The sequence below is a fragment of the Cotesia typhae genome, unplaced genomic scaffold, assembly GCF_013202065.1.
Source record: "Cotesia typhae breed Kobodo isofemale line unplaced genomic scaffold, CoteBio_Ctyphae contig_11, whole genome shotgun sequence".
Classification (NCBI taxonomy): Eukaryota; Metazoa; Arthropoda; class Insecta; order Hymenoptera; family Braconidae; genus Cotesia; species Cotesia typhae.
The window spans coordinates 1,791,306-1,813,220 of NW_027423711.1; the positions used below are offsets into that span (position 1 = coordinate 1,791,306).

At 35.9% G+C, this 21,915-nt stretch overlaps 5 protein-coding genes across 6 annotated transcripts; 2 read left to right on the forward strand and 3 right to left on the reverse strand.

The window, feature by feature from the left end:
* Window positions 1-298: 298 nt before the first annotated feature.
* Window positions 299-9,574, reverse strand: Mgtor (nuclear basket protein megator). The gene is made up of 3 exons (XM_074245555.1): window positions 9,259-9,574; window positions 1,703-8,581; window positions 299-654 (listed from the first exon to the last, which is right to left on the reverse strand). Exons 1-3 carry the CDS (start codon window positions 9,428-9,430, stop codon window positions 533-535), a joined length of 7,173 nt encoding a protein of 2,390 aa, XP_074101656.1. The 5' UTR covers window positions 9,431-9,574; the 3' UTR covers window positions 299-532.
* Window positions 9,575-9,863: 289 nt separating this feature from the next.
* On the forward strand, window positions 9,864-15,127 carry Vir (VIR_N domain-containing protein). Of its 2 annotated transcripts, XM_074258050.1 has the most exons (4): window positions 9,864-10,079; window positions 10,163-10,275; window positions 10,675-13,943; window positions 14,025-15,127. In XM_074258050.1, the coding sequence occupies exons 1-4, from the start codon at window positions 10,026-10,028 to the stop codon at window positions 14,990-14,992; spliced, it is 4,404 nt and encodes a 1,467-aa protein (XP_074114151.1). In that variant the 5' UTR covers window positions 9,864-10,025; the 3' UTR covers window positions 14,993-15,127. The 2 variants fall into 2 exon arrangements, with proteins under 2 accessions (XP_074114151.1, XP_074114101.1); XM_074258000.1 differs by having other exon boundaries at window positions 9,865-10,079; window positions 10,675-15,127.
* Window positions 15,048-17,262, reverse strand: LOC141537251 (pentatricopeptide repeat-containing protein 1, mitochondrial). Its single transcript, XM_074258156.1, has 3 exons — window positions 15,705-17,262; window positions 15,328-15,633; window positions 15,048-15,262 (listed from the first exon to the last, which is right to left on the reverse strand). Exons 1-3 carry the CDS (start codon window positions 17,121-17,123, stop codon window positions 15,140-15,142), a joined length of 1,848 nt encoding a protein of 615 aa, XP_074114257.1. The 5' UTR covers window positions 17,124-17,262; the 3' UTR covers window positions 15,048-15,139.
* Window positions 17,263-17,444: 182 nt separating this feature from the next.
* Alr (Evr1_Alr domain-containing protein Alr) lies at window positions 17,445-19,117 on the forward strand. The gene is made up of 2 exons (XM_074258266.1): window positions 17,445-17,662; window positions 18,542-19,117. Exons 1-2 carry the CDS (start codon window positions 17,576-17,578, stop codon window positions 18,944-18,946), a joined length of 492 nt encoding a protein of 163 aa, XP_074114367.1. The 5' UTR covers window positions 17,445-17,575; the 3' UTR covers window positions 18,947-19,117.
* Window positions 19,118-19,226: 109 nt separating this feature from the next.
* Window positions 19,227-20,715, reverse strand: LOC141526643 (transmembrane protein 145; the record flags this gene model as incomplete). Its single annotated transcript, XM_074241701.1, has 3 exons — window positions 19,227-19,512; window positions 19,593-20,182; window positions 20,256-20,715. Coding segments are annotated over 3 exons (1,317 nt in total), but the record flags the coding sequence as incomplete, so codon positions are not given.
* Window positions 20,716-21,915: the final 1,200 nt, after the last annotated feature.

The window sequence follows — 21,915 nt, forward strand, 5'->3', positions numbered from 1 at the left end:
AATTTATTGGTGATTCCTTTGACTTACAATTAACACTACTTATCAGTAATAAATTATAAAATCTATAGGTTGTAGTAAATTAAAATTGTTTATAAATAAATTACTCTTGTATTATTTATATACATAAGGTTTATTCCTTGAAACACAGCAAGTTATCTTACATATTCGCACATAAACTTTAATACATAAAATGAAAAAAAATTTTTTTTTAATATTATTAATATAAAAAGTCAGTTAATTAATATTAACATATTAATTTTATGGAATTTTTGGAATGATCCACACTATTAAATAAATGTTTGTTTTAAAATAAATTTAAACATAAATTTATTCTGGTTGTTTAAATGACAATTTCTATTTGTACGAACTCGTCAAGATAACATTTAAAAAAAAAAATATATTTATATATTTATATTTAATCTAAATATTTCGTTAATCATAATTATAAATACGTATCGTACTGTAGATTCTTCAGTACATTAAACCTTTTTGTTGAGCTTGAATTCATGTTCTTAGTTTGTTAATTAATTATTTAATAACGAGGATAACCGTACTTGGTGGGACGCATGCTACGCCGGCCACGAGAACCACGACCACGTGCTACTTCATTGTTGACTCCCCTTATCCCTCCTGGATGACCTCGATTCGATTGACCTATAAAAGTAAATTAATAAATAAATAAAATGAACAATATAATTTCAGTAGAAAGAAAAATGATTAATAATAATAAAATGTAAAGTAAAAGCCCCAATTATTGACACTATTAGAGACAAAGTTATGATTTAATTTTTTTTAAGCAATCAAATATCAATATCGTTGAATTTTGTTTGTGGTAATGTCTCATGTAATGTTTTTACTAATCACTTTCTTTTTTAAAATGATAATCAGTGATATTTAATAATTAATTTTAAATAATTAAATAGATTATTCGGATACACCAATTATTGGCAGATTAAAAAACTGATTGGTCTAATTATTGACATACCTTCACCCCAATTATTGACACCTATACTGCGCATATGTCGAATCATCTGCTTATTCTTATTTATTGAAACTTATTATTAAGTAATCAATTTTATTAAAGTTTATTAATAATAATTTCCATAAATGATTGATTATTTTTAAAAATAGAAAAATTAATTTAAAAATAATTTATTTAATCAGAAGAGTTCAAACTCTTACAGTAAATTTTTTAGATTCAAGTAAAAAAAAAAGGCATCATAGCGCTGTCGATATGATATTCAACTTAAAAATTATGAACTAGTTATTGACACCCGTTATTTAAATATTATAAAGCATACAATTAATTTCGATTACTTAATTTTATAAATATTTCATATATTGTTAATTAAAAAAAAAAAAAAAAGATCATATTATTAGACGAAGAAATTAATTTAAACTTGGCATTTAAAAAAATGCTTTTTTAACCAAAGTTGTTAAGAAATTAAACGTTCATAAACTGGTTTGATGAGCTACTGCTAACTTCATTTTTTTTTTTTAAATTAATATTTAATATTTTGAACTGACAGTAATTTTTTTCAATTTTTTAATTATTTAGAATTTAATAAAAATTTGTATGATAGTTATTTTTATTACAGATGATTAAATATATTTAAAAATAATTTAGGGTGTCAATATTTAGACCCCAGTCAATAATTGGGACTTTTACCTTAGTTAATGATTAATTAATAAATACACTAACCTATAGCTCCTTGACTATTGTCCCAGATGATTGGTGTAGGTCTTCCAGCGCGACCGGTGCCACGAAATGTCCTGTTAGACCTCCTGGCAGGTGAACCGCGTGCATCAGCAGTACCAGAAGCCGGAGTACCAGATGCAGCGGCAGCTGCTGCAATGGACCTCTGTCTTGTATTAATAGAAGGACTGGCTTCAGCTTCCCGACCTTCTTCTTCGGTGTCTTCTTCGTCGGCAGGCACATCAATGGAATCATCGTCAACATTACCAACCGTTGCGGAAGCTGCAATTTCAGCAGCCTGTTGGTCGCTTTCTGAGCTGACTCCATCATTTGTCGTCGCAGTACTCGACCCTGGAACCGCTTCCATCTGTTCACTCTCCTGATCAGTTACTCTAATACTCGGCACTGGAGTAGTTTCCATCGCATCACTCGGGGCTGTCAGCGGAGTGCCAGAAACCGGAGCTTCTTGTTCCTCAGACTGTCCACTAGTCGAAGGAGGCAATTCTGCGGCTGGTGACACTTGAAGTGGCGTTGTTGGTACACTGCGTCCAGTTCCTCCGTCTTCCAGTTGCGTCAAGTCCATTCTCGTGTCATCCATTCCTTCTTGAACCCCCTGAGCGACTCCAGAGCCCGAAGGTGCGAACATCGTCCTCACATTAACGGCAGTAGGAGTAGCCAGTATCGGTGTTGATGACGGTGCCGAATCACCGAAGGTAAATCGGCCTTGAGGAACCTGGGGTGAGCTGACAGCTTCACCAAAGCCGTCACCACGACGTGGTACAAAAAGAGTTGGAGTACTAGGAACGATACTATCGTCTCCGCCGTCTTCGTAACCCTGCTGTGGGAGTAAAAAGTGCTGTTGTTGCCTCGGCATCGGCGCAATACCGCGAGATGATCTCGATACAAAGGTTGAAGGTTCTCCTGTTGGTCCAGCACTACTGATGGCTTCAGACTGTTGCTGCGGAGGCTGACTAGTTGGAATAGTTGGCTGCGCTTGTCTAGGTACTTCCACATTTCTTGAATCATCTTCTAGAATTATTTCCACTTCATTGTTGTCACCTTCAACTTCAGCTTCAACTCCGTAGGGCATTTCTTCTTCTTCTTCCTCATCCTCGTCTTCTTCTTCCTCCTCCATTTCTTCATACGGATCGTTATCAAACTCTTCTTCCTCCTGAGCTTGATGATGGCTACCACCCTCGCCTTCATCGCAATCTACTACGACGATACAACCTTCCTCGCCTTCTTCATCTTGATCTCGTTGGCTGGAAGTCGGTACTTGATACTCGACATCAGAACCGCTGGTAGTCGCAGTTGAAGCCAGTTCTTGCGTACGAATTCTCTTGACTTTTGGACTTGGCAATTGCTCGGATCTACTGTGCTCAGTTCCTTCAACAACACCTGACCCAGAAGCACAAGTGTCTAGTCCTCGGGGTCGTTTGTGTCCGCTGGAAGCCTGCGATGTACTCACAGACGGCGTTGAGCTGCTTGCAATGGTCTGTTGCTGCTCACTACTTGTCTGCTGAGACTGTTGTTGCTGTTGCTGCTGCTCGACTCTTGGACTCACCAAAGCAACGGTTTGAGGCTGCTGTTGCTGTTGCTGCTGGTCTTGTGGCTGCTGAGCCTGAGACTGAGGTTGTTGTGCCTGACAAAGCTGTTGCTGTTGAGCCTGCTGCTGAGGCTGTTGCTGACTAATATTCTCGATATTCTCTGGTTCTTCCCGCTGTGTAGATTCCGCAGACTCGCTCAGCTGAGGCTGGACTGCAAGCTGCCGTAAATTAGACGGCTGTTGGACGGAACTACTTGTGCTTGCAGGTTGATAGTCGGTGTGGCTGCTAGTAGGCGAACTGGTCTCTGTTGTATGAACGACTTGTTGCTGTTGTTGAGGTGCAACAAGTACTGGGTTATTCGCGGTTGTCGGCAAAACTGCAGCTGTACGAGATTGAACGACAACGCTCATGGGCCGAATGCTGGCCAAAGGAGTTTCAGAACGTGCAGACATTGGTTTTATATTTGCAGTAGGTGGTTCAGTTACATTAACTCCACTGACTCCAGCAGCCAACTGTCTCTGAAGTTGACCAACTCGCTGAAGAAGTGTCTCTTTTTCAGAATTGGCTTCTGCTTTTTCATGTTCCAATCGCGTAATACGTCCTTCCAACTGTGATTTCAATGCAGCAAGTCTGGCATCATGTTCATTCGGATCTGAATCACTGCTGGCCGACTCACATTTCATTTTCAACTCATTAAGTTCCTTCTCGCACTTTTTATTTGAATCTGTCAACATTACAATTCTTGTACGTGCGTTCTTTAGCAATTGTTTAGTTCTTTCCTCCTTGTCAAAACTCGCTTTGTTCATAGCCTCAATTTCCGCTTTCAAAGATTCAGCTTCAGCTTGAACGGCAGTTATTTGCTGGGTCAGTTCCTCTATTTTTGCCGTCAATTCTTGGTTCTGTCGACGTAACTCCTCACGACCTTCACGCAACTGGTTCTCACGCTCTTCAGAAACAGACACTTCTCCACTAGCTGTCGCTTGATTTTCATCTGCTTTTGTTTTCTCTTCCTCCATGGTCTTCGCGAGCTCTTCATACTGAGTCTTGTATTTCTTGGCAATTTTACGAATTTGAATTTCTTTATTTTTGACATCAACCAGCACAGCTTCTTTATCTCCCAATTCTTTCTGAAGTTGATCGAGATCTTTTTTGAAAGTCGCTGAATCTTCAATAGCTTGACTGTAATCTTGACCAAGCTGTCGTGCTTCCTCTGTAACCTTCAACAATTGTTCACTTTGACTCTGAATTTGTTTTTGCAGTTGGGCAGTTTTTTCTTCCAACTTAGTCTTCTCTGTCTTCAAGGCATTGAACTCTTCCATACGTTTTGCATGAGTCTCACGCTCGGAGGTCAACAATTTGCTGAGATTTTCTCGTTCCGTCTGAAGTCTTCTCCAATCTTCAGGACTCGCTTTGTTCGCACGTTCCACAAGAGTGTTTGCACGCTGTCTCCAACGCGTAGCTTCGCTCTTCAGGCTAGAGTTCTCCTGAATCATCGCTTCGTTCTTTCCAGCAAGATCTCGAGCCTTTTCTCGGAGTGGTACTACTTCTTCGGATAAAGTTGCTACCTGATTACCCAACTCCGTGACCTTAGCAAGCAGAGAGTCGCGTTCTTCACGGAGAATTCTGTTGGAATCCGCAATGGCGTTAAGTGTTTCAACTTTGCGCAATAAATCTGCGTGCTTAGATGTTGTTACAACTTCGATTTCAGACTGCTCTCGTTGATTACTCAGCAACATTTCACTTTCCTTGAGTCGTTTCTCAGCAACTTCAGCTTGAGATTTAAGTCTAAAGTTTTCAGCCTTCAAAACATCCAATTTAGTCATCGCAAGATCTTTTTCACGTCTCAGATACTTCATAACTCTCAACAACTGCTCAGCTGACTTGGAATCCTCTTCAACGCCCGTTAAACTTCGGTTCATCGCGCTCGAGTCTAAGCTAGTATCCATAGAGTCTTGTCCTCCCAAAGAAGACCTATTACTCTGCATAATGGCAGTCCGATCACTCAGCTCCTGGACTTGATTATGCAGCAGTGAATTTTGGGCATCAAGATCTTCAATTCTCTTCTGCATTTCTTCTATATCACTTTGAAGCTTTTGTTCGCGTTCATGACACGCCAAGCGTTCGGCCTCAAGTGCTTCAACTGCTACATTCTTAACACGAGTCAATTCATCTATAGTCTTCGAGACATTTGCAGAATCAGCGCGAAGTTTTGCCAGAGCTTGAAGGTCTGCCGAATGAAGTTGCATCTCTCGAGCGTACTTCTCTTCAGCTTCCTTGGCAGCCTGAGACGCACTCAACAAGTCGCTTTTCATTAACTCCAATTCTCCCTTAACCTCGTCCAATTCTTCAAGTTTAGCTTCAGCTATTGCGAGTTTCTCCTTCAACTCGGCATCAGTGACCTGTTGTCCACTCTGTGCCTGAGTTAATTCACTCTCCAGATTCGCAACTTTCTTTTCCAACACCAAAACTGCGTTCCGCGATGCTTCCAGTGCTGTTTCTAATTCACGCTTCTGTTTTTCATACTGAGTTGTCATATCTTTCAATTGCGCTTCTGTACTGTCGGCAATATCTCCATACTGCTGATTTTGTTGCCGTGCAGTCTTCAGTTGTTCCGTAAGCGACCTGATTTCTGCATTAGCACTTGCCAATTGCATCTCTAGCTCCTGTAATCTCTTAGCTAAATTCTCATCGCCGGTAATCGGCTTAGCCCGAGATTGAGTGATTGTTTCTCTTAATTTAGCTTCCAGTTCATCTGCTCGTTTTTCAGCAGTTGTTTGCGCTGTGCGAGCTGTCTCCAAATCACTGCGTAGACGTTCACCCTGACTTTGTTCTTCAGCCAGTCTCTCTTGAGCAGTAGCCAACTGTTTTTCCAAATGAGAAGTTAATTCTCTGAAGCGATCTTGCTCTTCTTGTAGACGACGACGTAACGCAGCACACTCACGAATCGAGTCATCCAATCTCATCTCAGTTCTCAGCTGACCTTCAGCTTGCACACGTTCCAAACTTGCCTTAATTGACTCGACATCAGCTTTAAGTAATGCATTGGTCTGTCTTTCACGATGTAACATCTCACGCTCCTTTAACAACCGTGATTCAGAATCACGCAGTAATTGTCGCTCTCGTATTACAGTCTCCAATTGAACTTCAGCACGAGAAAAGCGTGTTTGAGAAGACATAGCGTCATCTTTTAACATAATAATACTCTGTTCATGTTTAGCGATAGTCGTACTATAATTGGCACATCTCTCTTCTAATGACTTAATTTGCGATTTGTAAATTGCAACATTAGCCTGTAATAAATTGAAACGCTCTTGAGATGAATCAAGCTGCACTTTAAGCCGACAGCAACGCGTAGAATTAACCTCCGCCTCCTTTCTCAGCCGCTCAATCTCCTCACCCAACATTCGTTCATGCGCAGCTTTTTCTTTTTTATAAATTTCATACTCATCAGAAGTCTGTTTCAACTTAATCTCCGTCTCAGCCAATTTGCTCTCTAACTCTTTGATCTTGTCTTTGTTTTCTTCAACAATTTTGTTATTTTTATCGGCAATTTCTCCTTCACAGGTATTCTTCTCTTCCTGTTCCATAGGTTCTTCTTCCTCATTATCAATCTCTTTGCCGGTCTTATTAAGAGCTTGTTGGTACATAGACTTGTACATGTCTTTTTGTCTCATCAGACTTTCAACCATCTTAGTTTGACGCTCTTGTGACGCCTGCATTTCCGCAATTTGTTCAGCATATCTGTCAAGTTTCTCCTTAACTTCCCCGCTGGTAACATCATCAGTTGCACGCTCAATCTCTTCTTGTCTTGACGACAATGTCCGAACAACAGCTAAGAGTTTTTGGTTAGTCTCTTGTAGCTCTTCAATGTCCTTAAAAGTCACCAGTTTTTTACTAATTAAATCTGAGGAGGCTAAATCTGCATTCATTGAACTGTCCATGTTCATAGGAACTGTATTACCAGTTCGGCTTTCTTGAACTTCTTTCAACAAGAAACAGACCTGTCTTGCTAAATCAGACAACTCAGTCTTCAACTTTTGATTCTCACGAGTCAAATGTTTGGCGATGCGTTTAGCTTCATCATGACTCTCTTGCATCTGATTATTCTGTGCTAACAATTCGTCTAGTTGATTCGTGAGAGTTGAAACATTTGACAAAGCTGCTGAGTATTCTTCTCTCTGTTGTTGAAGTATTGGCGCTCGCTCTTCTAATTCCCGAAGAATAACATCCATTTGTGACTTAAGTCTTTCATTTTCTTCACGTTCGACAGTCAATTCGTTAACAGTATCTACCAGCGATGTATATATCTGAGTTAAACTCGAACCCTTCTTTAAAATACGACTCGTAGTAGCAGCAGTTGGCGCTAATTGTTCAACGGCCTGATCTAATCGTTCTTGTTTAATACTCTTAAGAAGCTCATTGGCTTGTTCCAATTCTTTAGTCATCTCAGCAATTTTTTCATCTTTTTGACTTATCAATTCTTCGTAATTAAGCTTCTGCTGTCCACATTCGGTCTCAAGGGCTCCATATTGCTCTGTAGCTTGCTCTAAAAGTTCCTGGAGCTCTTTCACTGCGTTAGTGAATTCTTCAGCCTTTGAATTAGCTTCATCAGCCATACCCTTGTACAAATCAGCAAGTCGAGTCTGGGCACCAATTTCCTCGCGGTACGACGAATGCATCGACAACTCGTGGGACCGCTGATCTTCGACTTTTTGGTTAAGCTCATCACAACGTCTCTGTAGAGTTGAATTAGCTTCACGCAGCTGCGTCAAGGTTTCATTGCATATTCTGAGTTCTTCGTCACGTTGAGCGAGACGCGTATCCGTCAGAAGAGCCCGTGAAGATGCTTCGGCACGTGTAGCTTGCAACTCCATCGATCTTTTGGACAATTCAATTTCCAAGGCACTGATCTGTTGCGCAGTCAGTGTCCTCTCTTGGTCAAGTCGCTTTTCTTTGTACTCGAGATTCATTTCACGGCTACGAATTTCTTCAGCTTCGGCAATCGCTTGACATTTCGCCGTTACGGCGGCCTGTAATTGGCTGGACAATGATGTTACTTCAGTGTGCAGTCTCTCTACCTCGTGATCACGACGTTCCACCTGCATCTGCAACGTGTTACGTTCATCAACTGCCTCGTCACGTTGACGACGAAATTCTGATGTTTCTTTTTGCAAGCGTTTAACATTTTCTTGTAGTTTGTAAATCTCATTTTTAGCTTCGTCGAGTTTTGATTGTAATTCGTTAACGTGATTCTCAGTTAGTTCTAGCTTCCCTTTGTGTTCTTCTAAATCTAATTCACGTTCTTTGAAATCTTTTTGTAATTTCTCGAGTTTCTTTTCTGGAAAATTAAATTAAAAATTAAAATAAATTCATTTTAATGAAATATTATTGAATGTAATTACAAAAAAAGACACCAATGTGAATTAATAAAAATATATTTAATTTTTTTAAACATAAATTAATAAAATTTCAATAATTTTTAAAGAATCAATTATTTTCATTGATTATTTTGTTTGGAACTCATCAGATCTTTCAACAATTATTTGCTACTTATAACTATGCGGAAAAAAAAATTAACTTGATTCAAGAAAAAAATTTGGACGAAAAATTTTTAAGTCAAGTAAAATTATTTAAACCAAAAAAAAGTTTCTCAGCTTAAGAATTTTTATATTTAAATCAAGCAAATGAAATTCTTCAAAATTATTTACTTAATTCAAGTAAATTTTTTTTTATGTATAATCAGCAATTTATAGCAATAATTTTCGTTTTGCTTTTTACATCAAATTGATTAATTATTTTCAAAACAACTGAATCCAATGACTTAGTATAAATCTATGCAAGAAATATTTAATATTAAACAAAAATTACTTGATGTTTTTCTTTTTATACCATTTATTTGCCGCCAAAATAATAAATTGCTATGTACAATGGCGTCATTTTAATAAACTATTTAAATAATAATGTGGAATAAATAATAAAATATAAAATCAAATAAATAAAAATAAAATGAATTACCATGACTTTGTTTGCTGTGTTGAAAAACGGCTTTGGCTGTAATGTATTCCTCAAAATGTTCATTGAAATACTTCCTAAGCTTGTTGGCGATTGTATCAGAAACTTGGGTTAACTCATCCTCTGTTAAAATTTTTTTCAGCACATCACTATCACTGTCCTCAGACTGCTCCATTTTTCCAGAGTATTTTTTGTAATAATGTACGAGCTAATGCTATATTAATTTACTTATCTAAATTAACTAAACAATTAAATAATTGTTAGAATACTTAAATGCCGGATATTTGAAACCGGTACTTTTTCCCTTGTGTGCGAAATAAAATGGTGAATGGAAGCACAATATATAATGCGTGTGTAGTTTCTTTTTTATTTTTGTCTACCTCACTTTCATGTAGGAAATGAAAAAATAATAATTAACACCTAACGCCATCTATTGAAATTATTATCAACCACAAACACATTGAGCGTGTATTTTCTCGTTATAGATGTCTCTTGGATTGATTTCTCAGCGAAAACAAAATTTGTTATAAACAGACTTAACTCTCACCGCGTATTGAAAACAAAACTGTTTGAACATAACCATTAATTACTATTTGTATTTTTGTAGTGATGGTTTAGTTGATTTTATATAGCCTGCAAACTACAAACTATCCAAGCTTGAATTTGATGAATTATCAATAAAAGTACATAATATGTGTAAATAAAATTATAAATATTATAATTTTTAATAAAATAGAAAATATAATTTTGTAAAATAAAATTTTGTCAACATGGATAATGTTGAGTTGATATTCTTTGACACATTCTCACACGACATAGCTGGGGTATTTATTTTTTAATATTTACTTATTTTAAACAAAAATATAAAAAAAAATTAATGTAATTAATTTTAATTTTTTTTTTATAGGAACTTAATCTTGATCTTGTGCAATTTATAAAACCGGTTTATATTAGTGAAATAAGAATAATACCTCTTGGAGCTAGAGTTCAAGCCGATTTTCCTGGAGGTGTACGATTGGGGTAAATATAAATAATACTGAAGTTAGCGATCAGCTGTTAATTTAAAAAATTTTTTTAACAAATCAATTTCAATAAAATAATTCTTCTGAAAATTTTCATTTTTGATTTTTATTAATTTTCACATGTGAAACTTTTCAATTTAATTTTTTTTGTAATAATTTAATTGTTATAAAATTCTAAAGAAATTTTTAATATTTGTCAACTTCAGTGTCATAAATATAATCGTTTATAATTTACATAATATAATAACAAAAGTAGTAAAAATTGAAAAAAAAAAAAAAAAAAAAATCTTTAACTAATTCATTTAAAACTCATTTTTTTTAATTAAAAAAATTTTTTCATTAAATTTAAAACTATTCTCAATATATTCACTAATAAATCAAATTTTTTTTTTTGTAGAGCTACAAACCCGTCGCAATTTGAAATAGAGTTCTTCGTAAATAACTACAGCAAACCCGGTGCTCCGACGTTTGAATCTCTGGGTGGTTTGGAATACAAACAAAATGTCAATATACAATTAGAATGTGACAAGAAGCAAATATTGACCGACGGTTTGATATTAAAAGGATGGTACACTACAATAACACTTGCGGTGTATGGAAGTCTTAATAAAACTGTAGTAAGTCCTCCGGAAGTCCCAACTCCAGTACCACCGCCAGAAGAAGTACCTGTCGAGGTACCTGAACAAGAGCCGAAACCGTCAACTTCGCAAACAACTGAGCAGCAACCTGACTGGTATTTTGAGAATCATTCACAAGCGCCGGCTACTTTTACAGCACCAGAACCAGCGACGAGTCCAAAGCCGGTACCAGCTCCTAAAGCAACGGTTGAGTCGGCCGTAAAAGTTTCGGTAAGTGAACCGGATAAAAATGAATCCCAGCCATGGTCTGAAGAAACACCGGAAGAGACACCGAAACCGGTCAAAAGACCCTCGTCACCACCTGCAGAATCTCTTGTGTCTCTTAGTCCCGAGTCTATTTCTGCTGAGGAAGAAGAAGCCGAAAGAGAAGTTGAAGAAATGACAACTGAAGCCATTGAACCTTTCGAACCGATTCTTTCGGATGAAGAGTTGATGGCCGACGATTTACCACCGCCGTCAGTTGATTTTACTTGCGATATTCCTGAAGATATTCACATGATTGAACTTCCAGATCTTCTGGATATTGAAAAGCCTCCTCGAGGAATTGAAAAAGATACTGCAGACAATGCTGAAAAAACTCGGGAAATCATTAGATCTCTCGCTAAGTCTGTCATCAACTTTAACAATGTAACTGGTCAGGAAAAAGAAGTTTTTGTGCATAGCTGCGAGACTCTTTGCATTTTGCTCGGATCTTCTTTTCAAGCAGACCACGATGACCTGCAGGATATCACTGATATTGTCAACGCAGGCTTAGACATGGAATTTGCACGCGCTCAACCTCAGCCAGCTTACAAAGTTCGCCATGTCAAGGTAGGAGTTAGACTAGCAGAAGCAGCGAGTGTTCTTGAAGATGGAGCATCTATTCTCTTAAAAGTCGAAGCTCCACAAAAACTTTTGACACTCTGTACACGCGAGAACGTCGCCTTGCCGGTGAAGCTAGCAGCTTTAAGAGCGCTTGACGCCGCTTTAATAAGCCCTAAAATTGTTGAAAAATTTTTAAAGTCAGATAACAATCTATACAAACTGACTTTGATAATGTTAGACGAGGCAAAACTAGCGAGATTGAAGTACGCGCTGGTTTCTCTACTTAGAAAAATTCATGTCTATGAATTGTTATCAGAGATCAACGAAGTAGGACTGACAGAAATAGCCGTACTTGAATTGACTCAAGCATACGTCTGTGCTCCAACACTTATGGCTCAACCAAAAAGACAGCTACCGGCTAGAATGCAAATGGAATTCGAACGAGAGCATAATAGGAACCCTCGGAAACATTTGATATCTTATTTTCACCACTACGGTTTAATACGGAGAATTTTTTTAATTCTAGTGTCTCCAGATTCAACGGAAAGTCTCATCAAAGCGACAAGAACATTTTTGAATCATTTAGCTGACACCGAAGATGGTCTGTGGTATCTTTTCAAGGAGTCAGAAGTTACTCGATCGATCCTCAAAGCCTTGAGATACGACAAACCAGGCCTGGGTGCGCAAATAGCCTGGCGTATTCAAGTTGTTCAGTGTCTCGCTCTTCTAAAAAATTCATCGACACAAGATTGGCTAGTTATGAAGAAACTTCACTCGTTTCTGACGTTTCCGGAAGGTTTACAAGCTGTAATTAAAGTTTTATCCAAAGGCCCTTTTATTGACATTTTAATTCCTCTTCTGTCAAACCGGGAGTTGTCTGAATTCGTAGCCGAGTTAATAACCGTCATGATCCGTTACTCAGATGAAGTAGAGATCCTGCAAAGTCGTGCTGCGTCTTTACTCGAGGAAGCGCGCACTCAGGGAAAATTACGTGACGCAATATCTTATTTGACTATTGCAGCGCCAAACAGCAACTGGAATCACGGAGACGTCTTCACACTTGTATCGACAATTAGAAAATACGCCGACAAAGCGCCGACACTTCCCGGAGAACTTATCACGGCTTGCAGAATTCTTCATCACCTGATATTTCCATCCAACTGCGACATGGATCCAACAGAAGCGTATATTGAATTGAAACACAGAAACGCTTTAACTCAACTATTTGCTGCTGACGGTCTGACGGCTTTGATAGCAGTAATGACCAGTTTAACAAACTTTTACCAGCAGCCATACATTCATAGAGCATCATTTACTGGTCGTCGTGGTTTGTCAATGTTATCTATTTTACTTCCTTGCGTAAAATTAACTCGCGCTCTCTTGGAGCGGTTAGTAAAGTGTATGGGAACTGAATTTAAAGATCTAACTCCCGTCGTACCTCTCCTAGGAGTTTACGCGCTGATAGACGCGATACCAAACTCCACTCAATCGACTCGTCTTCTAGCTGACGAAGTTGCTGAAACCTTGTTGTTATTTACCCGAGCAGTAGATTCTGATGGTGCAGGCAACGTCGCTAAATCTCTTTGGACTCAGATGCTCGGTGAAGTTTTAAAAATGATTTCCTCCAGCCCAAGTAATTTTATTCCTGGCTTGAAGTTATTCTCAAGACTGCTACCGCCTATTTTGGACCTCGAAGACATGGTAGAGAACGAAGACACAGCTCGTGCTCTGGGAGTAAGAAAATTATGGTCAGCTCATCTTCAAGCACAAGCAATAAATCTCGCCGAAACTTTGAGATTACTCTGTGCCAGTTGGAATGAAACATTGTTGACACTACTGTCTACTGTTTGCAAACAATTGAGTGATTTGGCGGCTCCTACTGCGCTGCTTGTGGGTCGGTGTCTTCTCGACAGAATTTTAACAGCTTCTTCATTAGAGAATCACAGACCAACACTGGCACTTGTGAGGGATTTAGCCCTTCACGCTCCAGTAAAAGCCACGCTATTAACTCTACTGAGTCCAACATCACGCGCACAAGTTAAGTCAGATCAAAAATATATTCCAGTGGTTGATATGATGTGTACGGCGTTAAAAAGTACCACAGACATAAATGTACAAATTGAAATATTAGATATATTTAATACACTCTGTGATTATACTCTGAGTATTATGCAAGAGGAACATATTGAACCTTTTGAGATTCGTTTGACACACTCAGTCCCCAGTAAGGAACCTTTACTGTCTATTATCACTGCCCTTATTGAAATTCTTGCCAATGCCACTAAATATTCGTCGTCTGTTTTAGAAAGCACACTAAATATTCTTTTATCACTCACTCAGCACAACTACGGTCTGTATCATGTGAAAAGCTGCTTAGAAAATAATCTAGGGACGCTGAAATCATTCTTGGAACATGTTGCAACAATGGAAGATGATGAAGAGAAGAAAATAAATCCGACACTTACAGTTGCCTTTTTGGAGAGTTTAATAACATGTGGAAAATCTTCGAAGCGATCATTGTACCTCCGGCTGTCTCAGTTGGCGACTTTGATCATGTGGGAGAAAAACGAGCCACATCCGCTGGAAAAAGTACTTGGTACTTCTGACTTAATTAGCGATTTAAAGGCAACTGAAGATGAAAAAGAGCCGATTCCGGAGATGCTTGAGCCTCTTTTGCCGACTCCTGACGCTTTATTGAATCAATTCTCGCAAAGGTCGATAAAGAGATCAAGATCGCTCTTACCAAGAGCACGAAAACGTTTCAGTGGTACTGGTACCTTGGAAACTACTGTTGACTTGATAGCGCTAGCTACTGAATTACTACCAGCAGATTTCAATTTATTCAGTGCAACGCAAATGCTTTGCTCCAAAACTTTATCAAACAACATTTTAGAGTCGGGACAAACAAAGGAAGAAAATTCTCGTGATAACCGCGAGCTTCAGAAGCCACCGACTGTTCCTACAGCTAAAACGAAAATGCCTTTCGTCTCCCCGATGCGTGGTCGCGCGCAATTCGTCAGTTCACGAGGTGGTTTAGCCTCCGGTGGAGTTGGCCGAGGAGCTGATCCATTCCGATCGAGGCCACCAAATACCTCGCGACCACCTTCACTTCACGTGGATGATTTTGTGGCACTTGAAACCTGCGGAGCACAACCTACTGGCCCTACTGGTTACAACAAATTAAGTGTTCGAGGCACATGCCCGCCTCGAGGAGTTATCACTGGACCAAGATGTCGTCCTTGGATGGATCCACGGCTTCCGTACATGCGTTAGATAAATTATTAATTAAATATTTACAATAAGTGGATAATGTTATTTATATCCAATCTTTTAATTTTGTAATAATATTTTAATGCAAAAATTATATGTACATATTAATTAATTATATAATTATGTAATTTTATTTTTTACTCCAAAATTTCATCTTTTTGTTCTCATATCGCATTTAACTCGCCCGAATTGTTCTTGCAAACTTGTATAACGTAAGTTGAATTTTGAATATAGTATTTTGTAACGTGAATCATCTGAATATTTTGATTTTACCTGAAATTCACAAAATATATCATTAATAGTTAATATGATAGGTAAGAAAAAATTTTTTTACTCACTTTTTTTAAAACAATTTTTGATATCTTCTGTTGAAATTTATCTAATATATCGTATAATTCTGGAGATGGTTGTATTCCTTTTTTCGACAAAAGATTCATTATATCAAGAATGTAGACAAAATGATTTGTCATCGTCGCATTGGCAATAAGTGTACCAGCGATAACTGCATTCAACTCATGACCAGATAACTCCATACCATCGAGAAGTGCCACAGCATCGTTACGCGTATGACATCCAAGAGCGAGTACTCCCCAAGTAATAATGTTTGGAATCAGACCACGGATTTGGATCTCATCAAGCACAGCCTGAAATATGAAAATTTTAATAAATAAAAATTTTAATAATTAAAATAAATAATAAATAAAAAATTAAATACTTTAGCATCTTTAAAAGCTCCTCGCCGATTTCTCTTTTTTATAAGCATGTTAAAAAAATCAATATCAAGTTCAATTTTTTTCCTTTTTGCCAAACTAATGAGATTTTTTTCAATAGCCTCTGAATTTGGTACTATCTCCATCAAAAGTGTCATTGCTTTTACATCTGGTATTATATTATCACGCTCCATACGTTCAATAAATCCATCGTACCCACCAAAAAGTATCAATTTGTTCTTTTTATGAATTTCATTCAAATAAATATCTTTTACATCTTTTGGCTCAACTAACTTAGTCGCCCTAGCCGATGATCCGAACTCTTTTTTCTTCTTGCCACCAACTTGGCCCTCCGGTGCTTCAAGTAGATGCATAGAATTGATAACAAGAGACGAGACAGTTGGAGGGCTAGCTAACAAATCACCTGGACCGTCATTTTTTAAAAGAACTTGACAATCATCAAAATGTTCTATAAATTTATCATTAACTTTGAGATCACCCAGGTTGGTTTCTCTGATTCCTCGTAGCAGCAAGTTGTAAGTAAGCAGTGTTGGCTTTACTTTTCTTTTTTGCATCATTTGCCAAACAACTAAAGCATGCTTTAACCCTGCTTCCTTATCAGAATTACAAGCGAATAATAAAGAATTGAACGTAGCCTCTCCGACAGTCAATCGCTTGTCAAGCATTTCATCTACCAGCTGAAAAGCTTCCAGCAACCGATTGTGAAACCCATAGGCTTTTACCATCGCATTGTAATGTGCTTCATTCAACATAATATTTTTCAGTAAAAATTCTTCACGGAGTTTCTCCAAGGTCTCTAAAGCCGCGGCAGTGTGCCGGGAATTGGAGCAAGCGTTTAATATGCTTGTGTAAGTCGCCCCGGTTAATTTCATATCTCGTTTTTTCATAGAATTATACAACTTCCATGCTTTCTTTAAGTTGCCCTGGACTGCGAACGCTCGGATGAGAAGATTATACATGAAATTTGTCGGTTTATCACGATTACTTTTCACCAGGTCGAGTACCTTCAACGCTTCATCTAAATCACCGCGAGTTATGTGCTGTTTTATTAAATTTGCATATTGACCAGGACTTAATTTCAGTCTTCTTGGCAGCTTTGATTCATGCTTGTCAAATTCCTCAACCTCACGCTCGGCCTCATCCAACTCAACTTTCTCATACTGATTGCCGCCTATCTCTCCAAAAACGTCTGGATTTTTTGGTTCTATCAATCGCTCAGGCTCGGTGGAATAAAATCTGCAATTTTTATAACAAGTACCATAGCTCATACTTTTAATACTTAACTTGGAATCACAAACGTTGTGAACTAGTAAATTTTTTGCCAATTGTTTATGATATTTTAGAGTGTAGTAATTACTTGCTCTTATTCCACAACCAAGTAATTTTAATCTTGCTGAAAACATTATAACAGTTTTATTATTTTGATATTTTAATAATTTTTATTATATTTTTTCTTTTTAATTTAATATATATTTTTTCAACAACCACTAAATATTGTTATTTATAAGTGTATTTAATTTATTTAAAGTCCGGCTTTTGAGGTTAATGTATCGCATGGACTTTACAACATTAACTATATATACAATTTCACTAAGTGTGAAAATAATTTTCAAATTGTAGCGCTCGAAACTTTGCACTAATGTTAAAACTCTCACCAATGTTAAAAAATTTAATTAAACTTTCTTGTCAAGATTTTTTTAGTCTATGGCATCAATAAAAAAAAAACTCAGCTGAGCGCACAACGTTCGCAATTCACATTTACAATGTGATGGTTATGTAGTCACTGTCAGTTTAATATCGAGATAAAATTATTTTTTTGAATAATAAGTTTTTTAATATTTTATAAAAAGAAACGATGAATATCAATGAAAAACCTTGCCGAACTTGTGTGGATTTTAAATCTTGGGCTAAAATTCAAAAAAAGACGTATGACTCGGAGCAGGTAATAATTTTCATCATTCATAATTCAAAAATAATTACTAAAAATAATTTATTCAATAGTGAAAATAATATATTTTTTTTTCAAATTTTTAATGATCCAAAAAAAAACACGTGATAATTATTTGATTTTAGAAACAAATAACTTATGAAAAAAATTTATTTAAAAATAAACAAGAAAATTTTTAAAATATATAACGTGCATTTTTTTGCGTGTTTTGTTGTCGAATTGAAATGAAAATTAAGTATGATATTAAAGTTAGCTGTCACTTGACAATTTTTTTATTTTCTTTAACAAAAAGTTTTGTTCCAAAAATTTTTTTTTAAAAAATTGCATTTTTTAATTTTTTAAATTTCTATATGTCAATTTTTTTTTCGCAATAATTTATTTGGTTAAAATTTTTTTAATTATTAAACATGTGTTACATTAATGGCATTAAAGTTAACTGTGACAATTTTTTTATTTTCTTCAACAAAAAAATTTGTTCTAAAAAATTATTTTTAAAAAATTGCATTTTTAATTTATTAAAATTCCTACAAGTCCATTTTTTTTGCTATAATTTATTTGTTAAAAAAATTCTGAAATGACAGCTGAATTTAATGTCATGTTACATTAATTTTCATAAATTAAGTTAACCGGCATCTAAACTTTTTCAGAATTTTTTTATTAACAAAATTTTTACAAAAAAATTATAAGAAAAAATTGCACATGTAAAAAATTTGAAAAATTACACGTGCAATTTTTTAAAAAAAATTTTTTATTGCTAATTCAATTAAAAAAAAAAAATAAAAATTTGTCACCGTCAGCTAATTTAAGTTTCATCGAATTGAAAAATGAATCAGTTGAAAATAATTATAATAATCTTTTTGATATTATTTACAGGAAAAAAAATCTGCTAAAAATGAAGAATATAAAGAAGCTCTGGTTTTAGCAGAACGAAAAATGAAAAATTGTCCCCTTGACAAAGATGAATTAGGCTCGGCGACTTGGTCATTTTTACATACTATGGCAGCTTATTATCCAGAAAAACCAACCACTCAGGAAATTAATGATATGAAAACGTTTTTTAATATATTTTCAAAATTTTATCCTTGTGCTCCGTGTCGGGAAGACTTACAAGAACAGTTAAAGAAAAGACCACCTGAAGTAGCGTCGCAGGAACAGCTGAGCAAGTGGTTGTGCGATACCCATAATGAGGTGAATAAAAAATTAGGAAAACCAATTTTCGACTGCAGTCTTATTAATCAGAGATGGAGAGATGGCTGGCTCGACGGTTCCTGTGATTGAAACAACAATCAACTCTGAATGATTGTGCACTGTTTATAAAAATATTTTACTTAAATTTAAATTTATGATACCAACTATGATTTGTAAAATCAACTTCGCTGAGTATTATTGCTGATAAATTATTATGCTGATAATAATTTTTATGTAAATAAACAACGAAATAGCAAGGTATATATTACATTAGTACATAATTTATTAAATATTTACAATTAAGATTATTATTAAAACGTTAATTTAAGGCACATTCATAAAAATAATCTATTTACACACTGTTAATTTATTATTATTAACAATGAATTTTATGCGGGTCTTGCGTGATTCCTATTTAAATTTATAGTAAAAATTGCAGCAGTACCACCTCTCCTTGGTTCATAATTATGATTTTGTCCAACGGCGACGGGGACCACTTGCCATGTTCTTATGTGAAATGGAAAACGTTCGTTGGAAGATGTTGGTCGTGTTACGTAAAGAAACATTGCGTGTCCAACAAAGATAATCCACAGTGAGCAACCTTTTACAACACTTTGTCTCACCCATTTATCAACAGCAAATGTGATTGCAAGTACCTGAAAATATAATTATATTAATTATTACCTTCAGTTTATTTTACTTGAACGTTTATGGAAGTAAAATAAAGTTAAGCTACCGTAAGAGGATGACAAAGGAACCACGCGGACCCAAGTGACAGTAATGAAGCATAAAAATGAAACTTGGTACTACTTTTACGGCTGGTTCGGTAGCAACAGGCTACAAAGACACCCCAAGCGAGTACTTTGAGAGCCATAAGTCCGAAACCAGGAGGTGATTCGTAAATATAAAGAACCAATCCAGGATCAAAGACCTCGGCTTCATAGATAAAAAGCACCAGTTGCAGGAAAACAATAGTTCCAATGAACCAAAAAAGACACCATAATTGTTTGTTTGATAGAACACTTTTAGTTACTGTGTACCCTAGGGCCAGAAGGAGTATCAACAGAGTAAACAACGTTTCTGCACATGATTCGAAGAGATTGCCAAAAAGCTCAGCTCGACGAGATTCAAATCCTGTTGCGCCACGATAGGCGAGACTATAAATTTCAAAGCTGATTCCAATCAATTGGTAAATCAGTGAAATCATAAATAATTTGTATGTTACATGAAGCAGGCGTCGTTCACGTAGTTGAAATGATACGTAGAGGCTGTAACTTACAAGCAAAATGTAAGCGCTTCCTGCTCCTATCAAAAGCGGTAGTAACCCTAGAAATATCAATTCAAATATTTATTATATTATAGAAACTCATAATTGATGCACTAATTGGCAATCACTTACAGAATTCATCAGCAGAAAAGTGTTCTCTCCAGAAACTGCCTGGTTCACCGTTCGTCAGACTCATATCATACGAAACATTGAGTCCGCTTTTTGACGAGCAGTCTGCTAAAACGATGAACCACCAGCGTGGCCTCGCTGATCTGAATTCACGGTAACTTGTACAACGCAATTTAGCCCATGGGTCGTCGAGTTGTTCGCAACCTGATATTCTTGCGAGACCAGCCGATAGTGGTACTATTTGCCCATGATCGAGACTTAAAATAGATTTTTTTTGCTCGCATGTTTTGTCTGATGGGTAAACACTGGGCCACTGATTTGGCGCGTCATAATAAAGCAACAAGTTCACGTTGGAAGTTTCATTCGAGTTTTCTTTAACGACGAAGTCATAGCGGAACTTCCCTTTTTCAGTAAGAAAACAGAATCTAGCTAAAAACGCCCAATTCTGAAAAGAAAAAAAAAAAAAAATCAGTTAGTATAATTTTATTAGTCAAATAATTAAAAAAATAAGTAACTGATTAAGTACAGTTTGATAATAGAAGCTTTAACAGTTTTGAAGTAAAATAATATAGTGTACAATAGAAATCAATAAGCGTCGTATGATAATACGTTAGCTCGTGAATATGTTATTTATTTACTTGATTTGTAACGAGTTCTCCGCGAAGAATTTTCGATTTGACGTGAGTTGCAGAGAAGATAAGTAATAGTACCATACTACTATTAATTACGTTCATTATAAATATTATTGTAATTATGTTGTAAATTACAATTATTTAATGAAAGAGATTTCGTTGATTGATGTCGTTTGATTAAAGGCCGAATGACATTTACGAGCAGGTGGCGGCAGAGCTATGCACCTTACTACTACTGATGAAACGTGACATGTTATATTCTACCCTTGCCGATATACTACCCCTGCGGTAGTTTGTGGTATAGGATAGCCACCTGATTACCACATTTTATATATACACTTCCACCTATTCGATGCCCACCTCTACCGCACAACTGACCTCATTATCATACTGCAGACTTTGCTGTTTGTATAATTATTTGCATATGAAAAATAAATTGATTAATCAATTGGTCAATTATCTTCTTCTAAGTAAATTATATAGTCAATATTTTGTAAGCTTTTGTCATTTGATTTAATTAAGTTACATTATAAAAAAAAATCAAAAAAACAATGTTTATATTTACTTTTACTGATTTCTTTGGCATAATACATTATTATTTTATGTTCAATTACTGTACTCTAATGAATTGATACTCTAAGAGATATTCTGTAAATAAAATGTCAATTTAATATTTTAATTTTCAATTAAAATAAATTTTCCAAAAACCGTTTATGGAAAATAAGAAATAAAAAATAAAAAAATTTTTTAAGCCAAAACTTAACTAGACAAACTAGACATTTGTATAAATATTAGCTAACTTTTATTACACAGTGTCTCGATAAAGTTTAAATTTGGTTTTAGCGTTTAATTAAAGTTTTAAATATAAAAAACTTGCTGTGCTGTGTTCAGTAAAAATAAAATACAAATCATAAATTATCAATGACATTAAATTTAGATGTCATTAAAGTTAGCCGACGTTCTAAATTTTTTAATTTTTTTTTAATAATTAAATTAAAACAAAAAAATATTTTTATGAAATTGCACTTGCA

What these genes read in the sequence shown, in the direction of transcription:
- Mgtor (XM_074245555.1), bottom strand. Translation starts at nt 9,430, where the DNA reads ATGGAGCAGTCTGAGGACAGTGATAGTGATGTGCTGAAAAAAATTTTA. An exon ending in ACACAGCAAACAAAGTCATG is followed by an intron (nt 8,582 to 9,258) that starts GTAATTCATTTT and finishes TTAATTTTCCAG; the next exon opens with AAAAGAAACTCGAGAAATTA. An exon ending in CAATAGTCAAGGAGCTATAG is followed by an intron (nt 655 to 1,702) that starts GTTAGTGTATTT and finishes TTACTTTTATAG; the next exon opens with GTCAATCGAATCGAGGTCAT.
- Vir (XM_074258000.1), top strand. Translation starts at nt 10,026, where the DNA reads ATGGATAATGTTGAGTTGATATTCTTTGACACATTCTCACACGACATA. An exon ending in TCTCACACGACATAGCTGGG is followed by an intron (nt 10,080 to 10,162) that starts GTATTTATTTTT and finishes TTTTTTTTATAG; the next exon opens with GAACTTAATCTTGATCTTGT. An exon ending in CCTGGAGGTGTACGATTGGG is followed by an intron (nt 10,276 to 10,674) that starts GTAAATATAAAT and finishes TTTTTTTTGTAG; the next exon opens with AGCTACAAACCCGTCGCAAT.
- LOC141537251 (XM_074258156.1), bottom strand. Translation starts at nt 17,123, where the DNA reads ATGTTTTCAGCAAGATTAAAATTACTTGGTTGTGGAATAAGAGCAAGT. An exon ending in GAGCTTTTAAAGATGCTAAA is followed by an intron (nt 15,634 to 15,704) that starts GTATTTAATTTT and finishes TTCATATTTCAG; the next exon opens with GCTGTGCTTGATGAGATCCA. An exon ending in CAAAAATTGTTTTAAAAAAA is followed by an intron (nt 15,263 to 15,327) that starts GTGAGTAAAAAA and finishes TGTGAATTTCAG; the next exon opens with GTAAAATCAAAATATTCAGA.
- Alr (XM_074258266.1), top strand. Translation starts at nt 17,576, where the DNA reads ATGAATATCAATGAAAAACCTTGCCGAACTTGTGTGGATTTTAAATCT. An exon ending in AGACGTATGACTCGGAGCAG is followed by an intron (nt 17,663 to 18,541) that starts GTAATAATTTTC and finishes TATTATTTACAG; the next exon opens with GAAAAAAAATCTGCTAAAAA.